At 45.3% G+C, this 17,950-nt stretch overlaps 1 protein-coding gene across 5 annotated transcripts; it reads right to left on the bottom strand.

Moving 5' to 3' along the window:
- Positions 1-1,135: 1,135 nt before the first annotated feature.
- Positions 1,136-12,645, bottom strand: LOC120104588 (heparanase-like protein 3). Of its 5 annotated transcripts, XM_039115987.2 has the most exons (6): positions 12,326-12,645; positions 11,953-12,215; positions 10,977-11,013; positions 4,128-4,308; positions 3,798-3,946; positions 1,136-2,088 (listed from the first exon to the last, which is right to left on the bottom strand). In XM_039115987.2, the coding sequence occupies exons 2-6, from the start codon at positions 12,202-12,204 to the stop codon at positions 1,907-1,909; spliced, it is 801 nt and encodes a 266-aa protein (XP_038971915.2). In that variant the 5' UTR covers positions 12,205-12,215; positions 12,326-12,645; the 3' UTR covers positions 1,136-1,906. The 5 variants fall into 5 exon arrangements, with proteins under 5 accessions (XP_038971915.2, XP_038971916.2, XP_088562427.1 ...); XM_039115988.2 differs by lacking the exon at positions 12,326-12,645 and having other exon boundaries at positions 10,977-11,038; positions 11,953-12,319; XM_088706301.1 differs by lacking the exon at positions 12,326-12,645 and having other exon boundaries at positions 11,953-12,319.
- Between the last annotated feature and the right edge of the window lie 5,305 nt (positions 12,646-17,950).

Here is a 17,950-nt window from a genome sequence, read left to right as displayed (position 1 = left end):
CCGGATGCACAACCAAAACCGGTTTCAGCCTGGGGAAGAGATGGTGATCTCCAAGCTATGGATCACTGCCGCGTGTCGTCTCCGAGACGAGGGATGAGAAGGAATCTTTTTTGGTCCCTGTATCCGTTTATGCGATATAAGTATTTCAGTTGGATGCTTGCCCACGCTGGGCCCTTTCTTGACCCCTTAGAAAAAGAAATTGGACCCACCCAAAATAAGTTTCCTTACCTACACCTTGGACGGCCTGTCTCTTGTTTTATGGGAAATGACAGCCTTGTGATTGATTGCCTTGTTTAATTCGATTCATTATATGTATCTGTCACAACCTTTTTAAAGAATATATATATATATACTGATTCCCACCATGAAAGATTTTGTCACCATAACTAAAGAGAAGATATTTAGTTTCCATATGGTTTAAAAGTCCTTGTTTGATTGGCCAAAAAAAGCAGCCTTATAATTGTCTTCCAATTCCATTCGGCATCGATATATAGCAACCTTTTTAAAGAAAATATATTTAGTAACTCCCACCCAAAATAATTTCCATAATGGCTTTTAAAAGCCTCGGTGTTACCTCTCGTTTGATAGTGTAAAGGTAGCCTTGTGATTATCTTCTTCAATTCCCTTGGGTACGTTCGCCATGAAGACCATGCGTTTGGTTTTGGTTTTCTTCGTCCTTGCAGGACTCTTTGCTCAGAATCAATGTAAGTATTAGGTTACTCTGTTCGTTTGCCTTCCTCCCTCTCTTCCGCTATCTATGTCTGTTGCTAGAAATTGGACCCGGGGGCTGCCGCGAACCAAGAGGGGAGGAGCTCCGCTGCCGGGACGGTGGATGACGGTGCGTCGACTGGTGGCGTCCTCCCGGAGAGTCCTACAAAAAAGCCGGTGGCCGAGCTTTCCGGCGCCGGCCCTCCGAAGCTTAAGTCAGAGGAGGCTAATATGTGGAGGGAGTAAAGGAGGAGGAATGTTTGTTCTTTTTTGTGTATATTTGTGTCCGTTCTGTGTCGTCCCTTCCCTCCTTCCCCCAGGTTCCCTTTTATAGGAAGATATTATGTTACCTGGGAGGTGACAGAGGGATTTGTCCTTTTTTGTGATAATTAGGCACGATTTTGCTCATTAATGGCGTAGTGGAGAATAAGGCTGGATCAGACCGGAGTCAGGGAGTTGTCGCGGTTGATCGGACCCATTGGGGTGGTTGAACCGCCGGCCGTGGTGGGCCTGGGGTTCGTAGATGGTAAGTGCATTAATTGCTGAGTGAACCGGCGGTCAGGGAGAGCCATACGCTTTGATGGTTCAGTGATCCGGAGATAATCTTGAGCCGTGTTCATTTAATGACTGAGTGCATCAGAGGCCTGAGGGGGTCTCATGCATTGATGATAGGCCGTGCCGAATACCTGCGGAGATCTCGTGCCTTGATGGCTTAGGGATGGTGGCAGGTTGTAGTGGAGTCATGTATTTAGTTGTCAGATCCTTTAAAGGGTTAGACGGAAATTGGGTATTCGGCTAAGGCATGGGCCTGGCACGGGTGCCGAGCCGAGCTGGTCGCCTAGCGGAGTGTCCTGTGGCGGGATTGCTTCTGGTCGGCGCTCTTTGGTCGGGCGCCTCTCTGGTCGGCGCTCTTTGGTCGAGCGCCTCTCTGGTCGGCGCTCTTTGGTCGGGCGCTTCTGAGACGGCATGACTTGGGTTTTCCCCCAACAGTGTCTATCTCTTTTCGTGAGAAAAGATGAAGAAGACTGGCAACACTGAAAGAAAATAGTACCTTAACCAGTATTCATTCATTAAAAACACAGTTATGATTTTTTTGGTGTAGAAAAAGCTAAATCCTGTTCTTGCAACTTGTATTTCTTTACTAGTTTTAAATCTTTGTATCATAATATTTGATCGTCAATTTTAAATTATGGCCAAACTAGGCTAATATAGTTTCTAACCTTGAACGTCTTTTGGATAGGTCAAGGCCCAGAGCCGTGCTATATTGACGTTTGCATTTCTGGGCGTCCCTGCTACTGCTGCCCAGCCCATGGACGCGGGTCACGTTGTTATAATACGCGAGCGGAATGCGTGGCCGACTGCAACCCCCCTGCAGGAAACCTTTACCAGACTCCATGAGTTCAAGATTCGAAATATGCACTTGTCCTCATGAATAATGATCCATGTGTGCTGTAATTGCTTCACATGCCTTTTTAGAAAGTAATAATAATCCAGTTATGTGATATATTATCAGAAATGGCTGTCTATCTGTACGTGATATAATCCATAACATCACCCAACAAAACTAGCCAGAAAATATTATTTATGATTAAGGGCTCGTTCGGTTCGCAGGAAAAGGAGGGGGGAAAGTGTGGTCAACGGAAAAGTAATGAAATACCTCTTGTTTGGTTGGAGTTTTCAAACGAGAGAGATAGAAAAATTGTATTCCCATGGGAATATGATTCCCACATTTCATAGGAAAGTCTTTCCCATGAGAAACATGGGAAAGTTACTTTCCCATGAGGTGGGAATCACTCCTTTTTTATTTTTTTCCAAAAAGAACCTATTTTCAAAGGAGAGAGATAGAAAAGTTGTATTCCCATGGGAATATGATTCCCACATTTCATGGAAAAGTCTTTCCCATGAGAAACATGAAAAAGTTACTTTCCCATGAGGTGGGAATCACTCTTTTTTTATTTTTTTCCAAAAAGACCCTTCAGAATTAAAGAAGCATTAAAGAGGCATTAAAAACCTATTTTTTATTAAGGGCATAATAGGAATTATACATAACTTTCCTAAGAAAGTGGATGGTCAACCAAACATAAGCACTTTGGAAATTTGTCACTTTCCCATGGTTAACCAAACATGCCAAAAGTACTTTCCTAGGTATCCTCTTCCTAGGAATCTGATTTCCAGGAATTATATTCCTAGGAGGGAAAATACTTTCCGCGAACCAAACGAGCCCTAAGATGATAGCACAGTTGGAATGGGGCTAAGATTTCACCGAAGTGGCTCAGGTTCAAAACGCGTGAGCGTCGATTAAATGCGGGGCCGGATGCCTAATCCTATTACTAAAATGTCCCTCCCTCCTCTATTACTAAACTTATTACAATAATATATATATATATATATTATGGTGTATGGATATATTATACAGTAAAAAAATTAAAAAATAATAAATTTTGGAGTGCACTAGATAGATCTCTTTCATCCGCAAAATATTTTTAAAATAGTTGATCACATATGAAGCCACTCAATCTGCTGTTCCATTAGTCTATATATATATATATATATATTTGCCTATGAGATGAGCCCATGGATCTTAGCCGAAATGTCACCCTACTTCAGTACTAAGCTCTCATTCCTAGCATTAGTGGTGGATATAAAAAATAGTCAAAAATAGGTAAAACTTGTGGGTGGGTCCCATTTCTTTTTCTAAGGGGTCAAGAAAGGGCCCAGCGTGGGCAAGCATCCAACTGAAATACTTATATCGCATAAACGGATACAGGGACCAAAAAAGATTCCTTCTCATCCCTCGTCTCGGAGACGACACGCGGCAGTGATCCATAGCTTGGAGATCACCATCTCTTCCCCAGGCTGAAACCGGTTTTGGTTGTGCATCCGGATGATATTAGTTAGAAGCAAAAATTCATACGCATCCTTATCTTAACAGAAATCGATGTAAATTAAATATAAAAGATTTTTAACATCCCATTGAATTAGATCAGCTGTTTGTTAATCTTTTGTCATTGTTTATTCTAACTTCAGTACTATCTCTATTGAGCAAAATCTTTATGAAGTGAGGAATCTAAATGGGACATGACTCTTACCAAGCTCCCAACCATGGATAGTGTAACCCTTATTGACAGTGTAGTGAATAAAAGATGCAGCGTTGGTGGAGTTCCAGGGTCCTCCTAAAGAACCACCCGGCAAATGAACCCTTCCATTAAGGGCATTCAGCCCAAAAATGATTACAGCTCTGAAGCAAGAATGCATCGGATTAGACAGAATTTATGAAGAGAGCAATGAGAAATGCAGGATACGCCTACCACGAAAGCATTCATTATGAAAGCATACTATCCTAACAGAATTTTTCTAGTGGGATCAAGGGAAAAACTAGTCCATGAGGCATTTATAGGAAGTTTAAATAATCAAAGTACCCGGCTTTTTTGAAGAAACCATTGAGTTCATCCCATCTATGCATGGGTAGGCAGCCTTGAGAAAAACCAAACATCTCAGATTTTTTCTTAACAAAAGGAGTACATGGCTGTTGAGGATCCACGCCATATATGACCTTATCTTGCAAGGAGCCCCCAATGCGGAGTTTCAATGGAGAAAATTCTGAAAGGTCACTGTTGGGGGAAAAACCCCAAGTCATACCGCCACGGAGGCGCTCGACTAAAGAGCGCCGACCGAAAAGGCGCTCGGCTAAAGGGCACCGACGAGAAGGCGCTCGACTAAGGAGCGCCGACCAGAGAGAGCGCCAAGAAGAGGCGCCCAACCAAAATAACCAAGTAAAGCTGCTCGGCTAGAAGAGCCGACCAGAGGACGCCGACCAGAGAAGCGCTCGAACTAGAAAGCGCCGACCAGAGACAGCGCCAAATAGAGGCGCTCGGCTAGAAGGTGCTCGCCCAAAGGGCGCCGACCCCGCCACAGGGCGCCCTATTGGGCGACCAGCTCGGCTCGGCACCCCTGCCGAGCCGACGCCTCAACCAAATGTTCAACCTGCCGCCATCTCCAAGCCATCAAGGCATAAGATCTTCGCGGGTATTCGGCACGACATGTCATTAATGCACGAGACCTCCTCAAGTCTCCGATGCACTCAGTCATTTAATGAACACGGCTCAAGACGATCTCCGGATCACTGAACCATCAGAGCGTATGGCTCTTCATGACCGCCGGTTCATTCAGTAATAAATGCACTTACCATCCACGAACCCCAGACCCACTACGGCTGATGGTTCAACCACTCCAACGGGTCCGATCGACCGTGACAACTCCCTGGTTCCGGTCTGATTCGGTCTCGTTCTCCACTACGCCATTAATGGGCCAAATCGTGCCCAATTATGACGGAAAGGGACAAATTTCCCGTCACCTCCCAGGTAACACAAAATCCCACTATAAAAGGGAACCTGGGGAGAAAGAGAAGGGGGACGGAAGGACCGGAAAACCCCGAAAGAGGGACCGAAAAAGAGGAGAGAAGATAGAAGTAAACAGCACAGACACCATTGATGACATCAATCTCCTTCACCTTATCCACATATTGACACTGTCTTCTCCACATACTCTCTCCCCCGCTCTCTCCACATATCTGCCCCCTCTGACTTAAGCATCGGAGGGCCGGCGCCGGGGAGCCCGGCCACCGGTTTTCTTGCAGGACCTGCGCCCCCCAGGAGGACACCACCCCGCCGGCGCACCGTCGACCACCGCTTCTGAGGCGGAGCTCCACCCCTTCCGGAGGACGTCAGCAGCCGGCGCGCGGTCGCCCACCGTCCCTGCGGCGGAGCCCCTCCTTCTCCGGCTTCGCGGTGGCCCCCGGGTCCAATTTCCAGCAACAGTTGGCGCTAGAGGAAGGGACTCCGAGCAGAGGAGCGTCTTCAGTCGCCTCGGCGCAGGGACGCACTTGGTACCAGGTACCCATTTACTTAATGTCTTTACATTATTTCATTCTTGGATTTCTCTCTGCCGACGTCCTCGAGGAACGGACTCCGAGCAGAGGAGCGTCTTCAGTCGCCTCGGCGCAGGGACGCACTTGGTACCAGGTACCCATTTACTTAATGTCTTTACATTATTTCATTCTTGGATTTCTCTCTGCCAACGTCCTCGAGGAACGGACTTCGAGCAGAGGAGCGTCTTCAGTCGCCTCGGCGCAGGGACGCACTTGGTACCAGGTACCCATTTACTTAATGTCTTTACATTATTTCATTCTTGAATTTCTCTCTGCCAACGTCCTCGAGGAACAGACTCCGAGCAGAGGAGCGTCTTCAGTCGCCTCGGCGCAGGGACGCACTTGGTACCAGGTACCCATTTACTTAATGTCTTTACATTATTTCATTCTTGGATTTCTCTCTGCCAACGTCCTCGAGGAACGGACTCCGAGCAGAGGAGCGTCTTCAGTCGCCTCGGCGCAGGGACGCACTTGGTACCAGGTACCCATTTACTTAATGTCTTTACATTATTTCATTCTTGGATTTCTCTCTGCCGACGTCCTCGAGGAACGGACTCCGAGCAAAGGAGCGTCTTCAGTCGCCTCGGCGCATGGACGCACACGGTACAAGGTACCCATTTGTGCTTCTACATTAATGTTTTTACGTTATCTATTGTCCTCGGATCTCTGCTGACGTCCTCAAAGAATGGACTCCGAGCAGAAGAGCATTTTCAATCGCCTCGGCGAAAGAATGCTCACGACACCAAACTATTATACTATGGTGAATCCTTGTCACGAGCTGACAAGTATTCAACCCAATTGTTGGGAAAAAATTCGGTCCGCCCCGATAACTCGAGGCTCGGACCCAAAGTTCACTAACTTCGCTAAAATTTTAAGTCCTAGAGACCGCCTTAGGGCTCGGTCGAATCCTGGACTAAGCTCGGAAAGACTCTCCGAGCCCAAATTCCTCTTAGCATAAGCGTTATGCCGGTGGTCGAAGGACCGAGCAGCGGAGCTCGGCAAGCCAAACCTAAAACCCTGTGGCGGGTAAAAGCTGAGGCCCTAGAGCCCATATCCTCGGAACCTAAAACGGACCCGAGCAGAGAAACTTGGACTACAATAGACAAGTTTCCAAAAAAGTATATTCATTTCAAAAGGCCCGTAGGCAAAGTACAAAAATTCGGGTTTGGCCCTTACAAGTATGGGGGGCCATCCCGACTTAAACCAAATAAAGCAAAAATTACACTAAGATTCGAGCTCGACCACTTCGGCTTCGGCAGTGCCAGGAGTGGTTGGCTTAGCAGCCGGGACCTCTTCAGTGGCCTCGGCAGCGATAGGAGTAGCCTCGGAGGCGACCTCGGTCACTTCGGGGACGGCTACGGCCGCCTCGGTCCCCGGAGTTTCTGCCTCCACAGCCGGCCTCTCGACCCCTGCTCCCGGTTGGAGCAGGTTCACGTCAAAATCCGGGAGGAGCCGCCGCAGTTGGTTGCGAAAATCCCGGAAGCCTTGGATCAGCCCATTCACGCCCTCCTCTTCTAGGAGGTCGCGAAACTCCTCCGACTCGCGGAAGAGCCTCACCGCGTTCTGGGCCTGCTCTCGAGCCTCGAGCTCCCGGGCCTCATGATAGGTGGCCTTCCGCTCGAGGTCCTTTAGCCCCCGCTCGAGCTCTAAGTGGCGAGCGCGGGCACTCTCTACCTCCTGCCCGCGGGAGGCCAGCGCCTGCTCGGCCTTCGCCAGGCGACTTTCTGCGGCGCGCAGCTCGGACCTCGCCAATGCGTGCGCCCCCTTCTCTTCCTCGAGCTCTGCGGTAAGAGCTCGGACTCCCTCCTCGGATGCTCCAACTTTTTCCTGGAGCACCTGACGCTCGGCCTCGGCGGCTTGGTACTTCGCCTCGGCGGCTAAGTACCTCGCCTGGGCCTCGTCAAACCCGCGCTGGCACCTCCGGGCCTTCTCCAGGTATTCTTGGACTAGGTGCATCAGCATTTCCGTCTCGTGCAAATGCTGTAAAAGAGACGAAAAGAAAAACATAAGGCGCCACTAGGAAAAAAAATCTATACAAATTACACAGGAGGAAAATTTTACTTACCCGGACGGCGTTGCAGCGGGTGAAGTCCATGAAAGCATTATAGCTCATGGACTGCATCATGGCCCGGTCGGCCGGGAGCAGCGCGAGCCGAAATACTTCGCGCGCTACTCGAGGGCTGAATCGCCCTCGAACACCGACCAGGTGGGCGCAAAGGGCACCCGTTCCTCCGAGCTTGATGGACCCAGAAGGCCAGCATCGGCTGGCCTAGGTAGAACCGACCCCGAGGCTCCCTGACTGCTCCCCGGCTCGGAGCTAGGGGGCTGGGGTCGGACGAGCGGCCGATCTGACCGCCGCACAACTATGGCGGGGCGTGCAAGCACGGGACCCGCGGAACTCCTCCCCTGGTCGGCGACTGAAGCGTCCCGCCGACTAGGACTTTGCACGGGCGCCGGGCATGGGGGCACCACCGAGGCTGCCCTGGAGCCCGAGCCCCTGGAATCCGCGCCCTCCCTCTGACCAGCTTCGGGGCGCGCGGGCTGAGAAGGACCCGCCCCGGAGTAAGCGGGGCGAGAAGGGCCCGCCTCGGGATGCGCGGGGCGGGAAGGACCCGCCTCGGCCACTGCTGCCGCCGAGGGAGTCGAGGTCGCCGAGACCTTTTGCTTCTTCCTCGGCTCGGTAGGCTCGCCCGAGAGCTCGGCTGCCCTCTTCTGGAAGCGGGCGTAGAGGACTTCGCTTTTCGTCACCATCTTTGCGATGTCTGCAAAGATAAACAAAATTAGAACATTAGAACAACAAGGAAATAAAAAGCTGTTTAACTATCCTTACCCTGAGGACGTGCCGAGCTCAGGCCCACGTTCACCAGAGCGTCCTCACTAATGAGGCCGTTCAGCAAAATCCCGTCCCCAAGGCTGCGGATGGTATCGAGGGTCTCCTGCTCATGCGGAGAAAGCTGGGGAGGCCTGTTGATGGACTTAAGCTGGGCTGGCCCCCACCTGGGGTCAAACCCCCAGGACCGTTCAGAGCCAAGGAAGAAGAACTTCTCCTTCCAGCCATGAATGGACGAGGGGGCACCATGAAAGAGTGGCCGACCCGCCCGAAGGGCGATGTAAAGCCACTCTCCGTCTCCCGGATTCGACTTAAAAATAAAAAGTCGTCGGAAAACGTTAACAGAGGTCGGAATCCCCTGCAGTAAACACAGTGACAGGAAGCCCATCACTGTCCTCCAGGCATTCGGAGTGAGCTGCGCCGGAACCAACCGGCATACGGTTAGCAGCTCATTCACGAAGCTGTGAAGAGGAAATCGAAGGCCGGCCCAGAGTGACTCCAGGTGCACTCCAATCCGGCCTACCGGAGGATCGATTACCCGATCCCTTCGCCTGGCGGGTTCCAAACGGAACCCCTGAAGAGGGAAAACCACTCTTCGGTCATTTCGACCTCCAGGGTGCTCCTGGTGGATACGACTTCACTGGGGAGAGAACCCATTGTAGAGGAAGAAAGGGATTAAAAAAGAAAAAAAGGACAACCTGGGGAAGATGCCGGAGAAAAGGAACTTCGGTCTGAGGAAGACTAGAAGAAAGAAAAGCTGGAAGCAGGAAGCAATAGAAAGAGGACAGAAGGCCGGGGGAGAGTTTAAATAGACCTCCCCAACGGCCCGGATCAGCGAGAGACGCTGTATCCTGTTTGGATGGCGACGCGTGTCGGTCTAAAAGACAGAACGACGCATTTAATTAGGGCCAGCGCTTCGAACGTCGAAGCGCCCCATCGGATCGTGCGGAAAGGCGTCTGCAATCGAAGATCGTGCGGCCCCATCATGAGCCCACGACGCAAGGATGCTTCGCAAAAAGTGTCCCAATAATGAGACTTTTCGGAAAACAAGAGACGCCGCCTATTAAAGGCACCTCGAAGCTTCCGATAATTCAAAATGCGCAGTAAATTAAAATTTTTGGAAATCGAAATGACCCAACCAAAGCTACTTCCCGCGCTCCAGCTGGTAGCCAACTGGAACTCGGAAGTCGGGGGGTAGTGTTGGGGAAAAAACCCCAAGTCATACCGCCACGGAGGCGCTCGACTAAAGAGCGCCGACCGAAAAGGCGCTCGGCCAAAGGGCACCGACCAGAAGGCGCTCGACTAAGGAGCGCCGACCAGAGAGAGCGCCAAGAAGAGGCGCCCAACCAAAATAACCAAGTAAAGCTGCTCGGCTAGAAGAGCCGACCAGAGGACGCCGACCAGAGAAGCGCTCGAACTAGAAAGCGCCGACCAGAGACAGCGCCAAATAGAGGCGCTCGGCTAGAAGGTGCTCGCCCAAAGGGCGCCGACCCCGCCACAGGGCGCCCTATTGGGCGACAGCTCGGCTCGGCACCCCTGCCGAGCCCACGCCTCAACCAAATGTTCAACCTGCCGCCATCTCCAAGCCATCAAGGCATAAGATCTTCGCGGGTATTCGGCACGACATGTCATTAATGCACGAGACCTCCTCAAGTCTCCGATGCACTCAGTTATTTAATGAACACGGCTCAAAACGATCTCCGGATCACTGAACCATCAGAGCGTATGGCTCTTCCTGACCGCCGGTTCATTCAGTAATAAATGCACTTACCATCCACGAATCCCAGGCCCACTACGGCTGACGGTTCAACCACTCCAACGGGTCCGATCGACCGTGACAACTCCCTGGTTCCGGTCTGATTCGGTCCCGTTCTCCACTACGCCATTAATGGGCCAAATCGTGCCCAATTATGACGGAAAGGGACAAATTCCCCGTCACCTCCCAGGTAACACAAAATCCCACTATAAAAGGGAACCTGGGGGGAAAGAGAAGGGGGACGGAAGGACCGGAAAACCCCGAAAGAGGGACCGAAAAAGAGGAGAGAAGATAGAAGTAAACAGCACAGACACCATTGATGACATCAATCTCCTTCACCTTATCCACATATTGACACTGTCTTCTCCACATACTCTCTCCCCCGCTCTCTCCACATATCTGCCCCCTCTGACTTAAGCATCGGAGGGCCGGCGCCGGGGAGCCCGGCCACCGGTTTTCTTGCAGGACCTGCGCCCCCCAGGAGGACACCACCCCGCCGGCGCACCGTCGACCACCGCTTCTGAGGCGGAGCTCCACCCCTTCCGGAGGACGTCAGCAGCCGGCGCGCGGTCGCCCACCGTCCCTGCGGCGGAGCCCCTCCTTCCCCGGCTTCGCGGCGGCCCCCGGGTCCAATTTCCAGCAACAGTCACAAAAATTAGTTCAGAGGAAAAAAAAAAAAACTAGATTGGCCATTTGATATTAAAAGCATAGGCATAGATTAATTTTTTAAAATAAAATACTAGGAAAGCACTTACCTTTAACAGCATTCAATAAAATCTTGTTGGAAAGATTCTGCAGGAAGGAAAAAATGAAACACCTGTGTCAATCACCATTTTCAATCATTTTACCTTCACATTCAGAAAGTAATATTTGTTTTGAAAAAAAAAAAGTCTGGATCACACACACTAACATGAGATGGACAAATGAACACACCAAATAAACAATTGAATTATAGAAGGGAACGAAGCATAGTAAACCAAATAGCCCTTCATTTCTTTTCAGAGGAAGAAGAAGAAGAAGATCGTTTTTTTCTTAAGACTATATACTACTACTAATATCAGAAACCATGTCAAGGAAACCATCTTCAAAATGTAAAATGGGACCTCACAGGATTTAGACATTATGAGGAAATATAAATGATGATGGAGTGAACTTTATCAGAAGTACTCGATCCTCATTTTCAATTTCCATTCAACAAACCTATGATATCAAGAAGAGTGAAACAAATAAAATTAGCATATTAATGAAAACTACAAATAGTTTTCACTCGAAATGAAAAAAGGGAAACAATCTGGAAACAACACATAGACAAAAAAAACTCTCCAAATAGAGGCAAAAATATAAATTCTTCATTTTAATTAAGCTCCAAATCATAGAAAACCATTGCCAAATACTGACAAAAATATAAATTTTTACATAGACAATGCTAAGAAAAAAAAATCTAGAAACAATACAAACAATTGCCAAATTCGACCAAAAAAGAAAAAGGTCAGTTTTTGACAAGCTCCACATTACAAATTATAATACAATACAGAGCAAACATCCGAACTTTTGACCAAATTGAGCATTGCTACCAAACTGAACCCCCCCCCCCCCCCCCCCCCCCCCCCCCCACACACAAAAAAAAAAAAAACAATTCTGAGAAAATCCATATGAATAAAAGTTCAGATTTTGACGAGCTCCACATTGCAAAATATAACAGCACTAAGCCAAAAAAACCAAACTTTTTACCAGATTGAGCACGGATGCGAGGCCCCAGCTACAAGTCCCGTAATCACACTTCTCCGGCGGCCACCAATCCAGCGTAGCGCAAACGAAGTCATCGTCAGTGACCGCAATGGCAGTTGTCCCATCGACGACGGCGGTCCCCTTGCTGGCCCCAGCAGGCGGAGAAGCCCCAACAGCGTCCACTGCGACGAAGCTGGAGAGCCATAGAAATGCCCAGAAGCAGAAGCCCAGGAGCCGCAGAAGAGCTCCACCCATCTCCCAGAGGCCTTCAGAGAGAAACAGAAGGAGAATAGAGAGAAAGGTGAGGCCTTTAGGGGCAATATAAGAAGAGAATACCTCCCAGCACCACCATATAAATACTATAATGCCTTCTTACCCGAGGGTGGAATAGGTTGGTACACAAAGCTTGGAATCTATATAGAGGGGCTCCAAGAGGAGAAGGGAAACAGAGGAGGAAGGGGTGTCTTTTAGTCCAAGAAGCATGGGAGGTGATCAGACTCCACCCCGCAACGTTTGAGATAACAGCTGTTATGCAACAACTTTGGAGACCTCTTGCTCCTTTATTTATTTTATAAATAAAATTATGTTTCTAGATTTAAATCTCTAAATCACCTAAAAATAAGTAAACTTGATGAGAAATGAAAACTAAAAAATGCCATAACCATCGTAAAAATTTTGGAGGGGCTCCGTTATTGTGAATTAACGGCCTTATCAAAAGTTGGCTCCATGAAAGATGAACGGGGACCGGACTCCGCTTCCCATGCGCACTGTTTTCACCGTCACCGACAATTTTCTGAACGGAGAGCGGTCAGCTGATGCGGTTATCCTATCCAGTTGAGTGCAGGTATTCCTCCGGGACAGTTTTGTGCGGCTGGAACGAGCCTATAAAGACAAAAGGGACCAACTGCCTTTGTCTTACTGGGGTTAGATTTGGGGTAAATTTGATGTCCCCGCGGGGGGGGGGGGAGCACGTGGTTCGGCTTCTTAAACTTTTATGGACGGCGGTGGCGAGCATGTGAAGCGGAGTTTAAAAAAAAAAGCGGAGTGGGGCCCACTGTAAGGTTTTAGATGCTTCGCTTGAGTTAGGGGGCGGTGCTTGGGAGGGAATACCCCATGTAGATACTGTCCTGTCCCAGATATTGCCACTTGATCTGGGCCGTTCATTTAGCAATGCAGCCGTTTCTAGTTGTAAGTAATCCAGTGTTTGACCATGGCGCGGGGCATTTTGAAAGAGGGACCTTTACTTAAAATTATAGAGGAAAGGGACTTTTCTATATATTGGCAACAAGTGGTACAACAACAGTAACATAGCCATTATATTCTTTTATAGAAATGAAACTCACAAAAATAATATATTGCTCATATAATATTGACTACAAGCTTCTGTTTTGACAAAATTCTTGTGCTTTTGATAAGAAGGACCGAATAAAAATATATTATTCAGCAATATTGTTTGTCAAATTATTAATATAAGAGCTCTTTAGTCAATTAGAGATTTTTAGAAATTCATGCTTATTATGCTAGTACTCATTAATTTATGGAACTAACGGTGATTATTATGCTAAAGAAATGTTTTGGCACAGAAGAGATGTACTTTTGAAGTTTGGCTTCATATATACAAGTCCATTATAAATGTTATGATACACAAAAAAAAAAAAAAAATTCTTTCTCTCATCTTAGCAAATATCAGAATCATCAATCTTGCACTCGTTTGGAACAATCGAGTTATTGTAAATTAAAGGGTTTTCGCATTGGCAGCACCTTGTGGTCCAACTGCTGTCCTAAAATTCCATTGTTTAAGTGGAGTCTAAGGTACACTCAATTAATGACCTTCCAATAATGCAAGTTGAATGGTTTCATCTCTTTTGTGGCTTGTTGTGGAAGGAGGGTAGGTTATTGTTTTGACATGAAGGAGACACCTCAACCATCAAACTACTAAGGTTGCATCAAACAATGGTTTGTCCTGGTCCTATTGGGATTTTTATTGCAGTTGAGTTGGTTATCATGTCAATTGTGAATCTTAATTATATTAGGATATATGTTAAACTGTGCATCTAATTACTTGTGGGTTTAGTTAGGGCATTCCTTACCATGAGTAGCATTTGTGTACTATATGACTGTACAGCCTTCAGATTGAAAAAGAAATAATAGTTCCTGAAATTGTTTGGTGACTAGAATTGGTGACCGAGTCCGAGTGGTTTTGTATTTGGTCTTTAAGAATATGAGAGTGGTGAGGCATTGTGAGTAGCTTGAGTATGGAATGCCTGTTGGAGTCCAAAGAGGATTTGTGTCTTGCTTCTTTTTTTGTGAGTTAGGGAACAGTTCATAATTTCCATGGTTATCGTGGAGAAAGTATTGTGAGGCATGTTTTGATATTGAACATGAGTTTTGTTATTTTTTTTTTATTAGTAAAATTTTTAGTCCACTCTCTTCAAATTTATTCTCCCTTAATTTTGTTTCTTTCTCATTATTGTTGCTTGTTCTTGAGGTTCTGGGCATTGGCCAGCCCTATTACTTAGCATCATGCCATTCTATGATAGATCATAGAACCCTCAAAACATGAACTGTGTCATTATAGTACATTTTCTAAGCTTATCTTTCTTCATAGACACATCCAAGTAGAACCGGGAACCAAATATCGTTAGTGCGATTAAAGACTCAAGTCCCGACGGAATATTCTGCAGGACACTGGAATAGGGTATCGTCCTAAGTATCAGGACAGGACCATCCTGCTATTATCCAAACATCCTAATCGGTACATCTTTGGACATTCTCTATTCCAAATGTCGGAACAGGACGAGATGATGGTGCATTCCGTTTTATAAAAAAATCGAAACAGCTTTATTCCATAGTATTTAAAATCTTGAGTGCAATTCCAAGTCTAAAATTTTCTGTCTTCAACTCTCCCTTATTTTTTTTTCCCCTCTTAAGTACAGAATCAACAAAAAAAACAATCTACCTCTAGACAAAAGAGTGGGCCAATTGCGCGATCATAATGAAAGATATACCTTGACTCAAAAGTTTATATGCTTCCAAATCCAGGAAGGATGACAAGAAAACGAGTACAAAATTACCAACTAAAATAATTACGAGACCATCCATCATGACAATGCAGTGCTGCTAACTAGATGTATTCATTTGAATTTAATTTGTAAACGAAGCAATTCCAAGTCCTATTATACTATCCATTGACGTATTGGATATTAGGAACTACCTGATGACAGTACATGAGAGCTTCACCACCTTAATTCATTCTATAACAACCAAATGTTATATCTTTTGACTTCCTCATCAAGGCTACCAATCAAACTAATGCAACCATTTCCAAACACCAAGCAAGACAAAAGTGCTAAGTTGCTAACAGTGAGCTTAACTTTAAATTGGTAATTTCTCCTCAGCTGGCCATTGACGTAGAAGTCCAAACAGCTAACTTGTGGATGCAAGATTGCAAATTCAGGTTTAGAAAGGGGTTTTAGGTTTTAGGTCTAAAAGAGTTTGATTGGGAACAAAAATTCAGGTTTTATGTTTTAAAGATCTTGTTTTCATGCCAATCAAGAAGTATATAAAAGAAAGGTCCAGACATATAGGCTAAATCTTTTATAGGGTCATCTACAATAAATGAAGCAAGATGAATCCAGATAATTAGCAAGCAAAAGAAGAAAAAAACAATAATTTAGAACAAGGTTCTTAAAACTTTGACATCTTAGCAATCTAAATGGATAGGTGGCACCAAGATCAACTGAGATCTCGGTTGAATAGTAAGTTGGTAAAGACATGGAAAGGTCAAGATGTTCGAACTCGGATCTTCGCAGATATTTATCAAAACCATAACATTTAACCATCAAAAGTTTTAGTAAAATCAGAAGGGTTTTTTGCATAGATACCCTTCTAAATATCAGATTTTGCACGAATACCCTTTGAAAATTGGTATTTGCACGAATACCCAGCTGCCGAGACACCAGACCAATAGTGTAATAGAACGAGAGAGAATCCTGATGGGCCGAGGTTCCTTTGGATCCTGTGAACCTATGCTTGTTGCCATCCTTCGATGCTTGAACCCTACTCCCCTTATGATATTAATCCCATCATCAGATCAATTGATAGAGGTAAATCTAGATACAGCCAATTTGCAAATCCTATTGTATATTTTTGTTATATTCATGATAAAAAAACAAACCTTTGGTCATAGGACCAAATACATTTACTAATAAATACAGGATTATAAAGGCTATCACATTAATTAATGTATCTAAATTCTTTCCATCTACTAGAATTTTTTTACGTAAATACCCTTCTAAATATAGAAAATTGTATGAATATCCTTATAAAGTTACTATTTGCTTGTATACCCTTATAAGAATTTCTATTTGCACGTCTACCCATTAAGGGTATTTTGGTCATTTTAATTTAAAATCGTTAATTTTTTAACGGCGTTAGATAGCATGGGTATATATGCAAAAATAAGAATAAAAACAGATAGAATAGCAAAACAAGTATTTTACAAGGGTATACATGCAAATATCAATTTTGGAAGGGTATTCACGTAAAATCCAATATTTAGAAGGGTATCCATACAAAAAACCCAAATCAAAATTATCACTATTTTTTAAGACATTAGGTTAGAATATAATAATTAAAATATGTGTTTAAAATTGAAAAAAAAAGATTAGAAAATCTCCATCAATAATATATCAGTTTAAACCAGCTGCGGTTATTAAGGGTTGAAATTTCAAAAACATAAAACATCATATTGTTGTGAACCTAATACCGATACAAACCAAGAGTTACAATGCCCCATGCTTCAAACAAAGTTTTCCAAAGGGATAGCGCTAGAAGCAAGAGGCTTTGTGGTTCTCCATGTTAATATCCTACAAAGCCGTATGCTCATGGGCTCCATCTTGCCCAGCTAACCCATCAAAAATGGCAGGCTATGTCGGAGACCAAGGTTTACCATCTTCGTATCAGACCCTATATCGGTACCATCTATTACAATATTGATATATGGTATGGTATGAAATGGCGAAGCGTACTGAGTGTCGACAACAAATTTTGTTAGAGGCCATTGTTCTCATATGCTACGTTCCTCATGGTGTCTGTTTTCCAAAAATCGCACGGACTAGCCAATAAGATCTAAACGAGGGCGGATGCTCAATTTAAAGTATAGCAATATATCGCACTTGTAAAGATTGTCATGGTTTTTTCATAAAAAGAAATGTACCTTTATTCCACCCTATTCCAATATTTAGAAAGGTACTTAGGATAGAAAATATTTCAAGAGATGTCGATCGGGATGCTGGGATGGTAGTGGGGCGATTCTATCTAGACGCATGGATCTAAATTATTTTTAGATAAAAAAAAGGCTTGTGTCTATATTTTTTTAATTCAATTCGGTATATATACATATATAAAAGTCATGTATTGATTCTCACCATTAAAGTTCTTCTTTTTTTGCTGAAACCATTAAAGTTTTTCTCGCCGAATCTGTAAAGATCTGCTTAATGAAAGAGAAGATATTTAGTTTCCTTATTTACACGTTGGACGACTTGTCTCCTGTTTGGAAATGACAGCCTTGTAATTAATTGTCTTCTTTAATTTGATTCATTATATATATATGTTGGAATTTGTATCCTAAATGTCAATCGTCAGCATATTGATGATTGAATTTTGTAAATGAATTGACAAATTAATAAAGTGTTATTTGGCATTATTCATCATTTCATCTTCAAATGAACTCTTATATGATGAAGTCCTTAGGACTTATGTTATGATAAAGGAGGATTTATCTTTGAGTCCTTAAACTTGTTTGCGACGAAATGATATGTTGTTACTAGGACGACAACATTATCGAGATTAGGTCGTTGTGTGACATATATGTTGGTTGTCCTCTTAACCAAGGAGTGTGGAGACACTGGTATGCCACACAAGTGAAGTGTAGAAGTACATTTCACTAAACGTGACCAATTCCGGAACGCTCTACTGTCGAGAGATGTTCCGAGTGGAT

The sequence above is a fragment of the Phoenix dactylifera genome, chromosome 11, assembly GCF_051530095.1.
Source record: "Phoenix dactylifera cultivar Ajwa chromosome 11, Ajwa_hap1_PhDact_Kaust_v1.1, whole genome shotgun sequence".
Lineage (NCBI taxonomy): Eukaryota > Viridiplantae > Streptophyta > Magnoliopsida > Arecales > Arecaceae > Phoenix > Phoenix dactylifera.
The sequence above is the reverse complement of the archived record's forward strand: the minus strand, read 5'-3'. Positions and strand labels throughout refer to the sequence as shown.

Coding starts and splice junctions, on each gene's coding strand:
- LOC120104588 (XM_088706300.1), bottom strand. CDS start 7,760: ATGATGCAGTCCATGAGCTATAATGCTTTCATGGACTTCACCCGCTGC. Junction 7,616..7,700: donor CCCGCTGCAACGCCGTCCGG/GTAAGTAAAATT, acceptor TCTCTTTTACAG/CATTTGCACGAGACGGAAAT.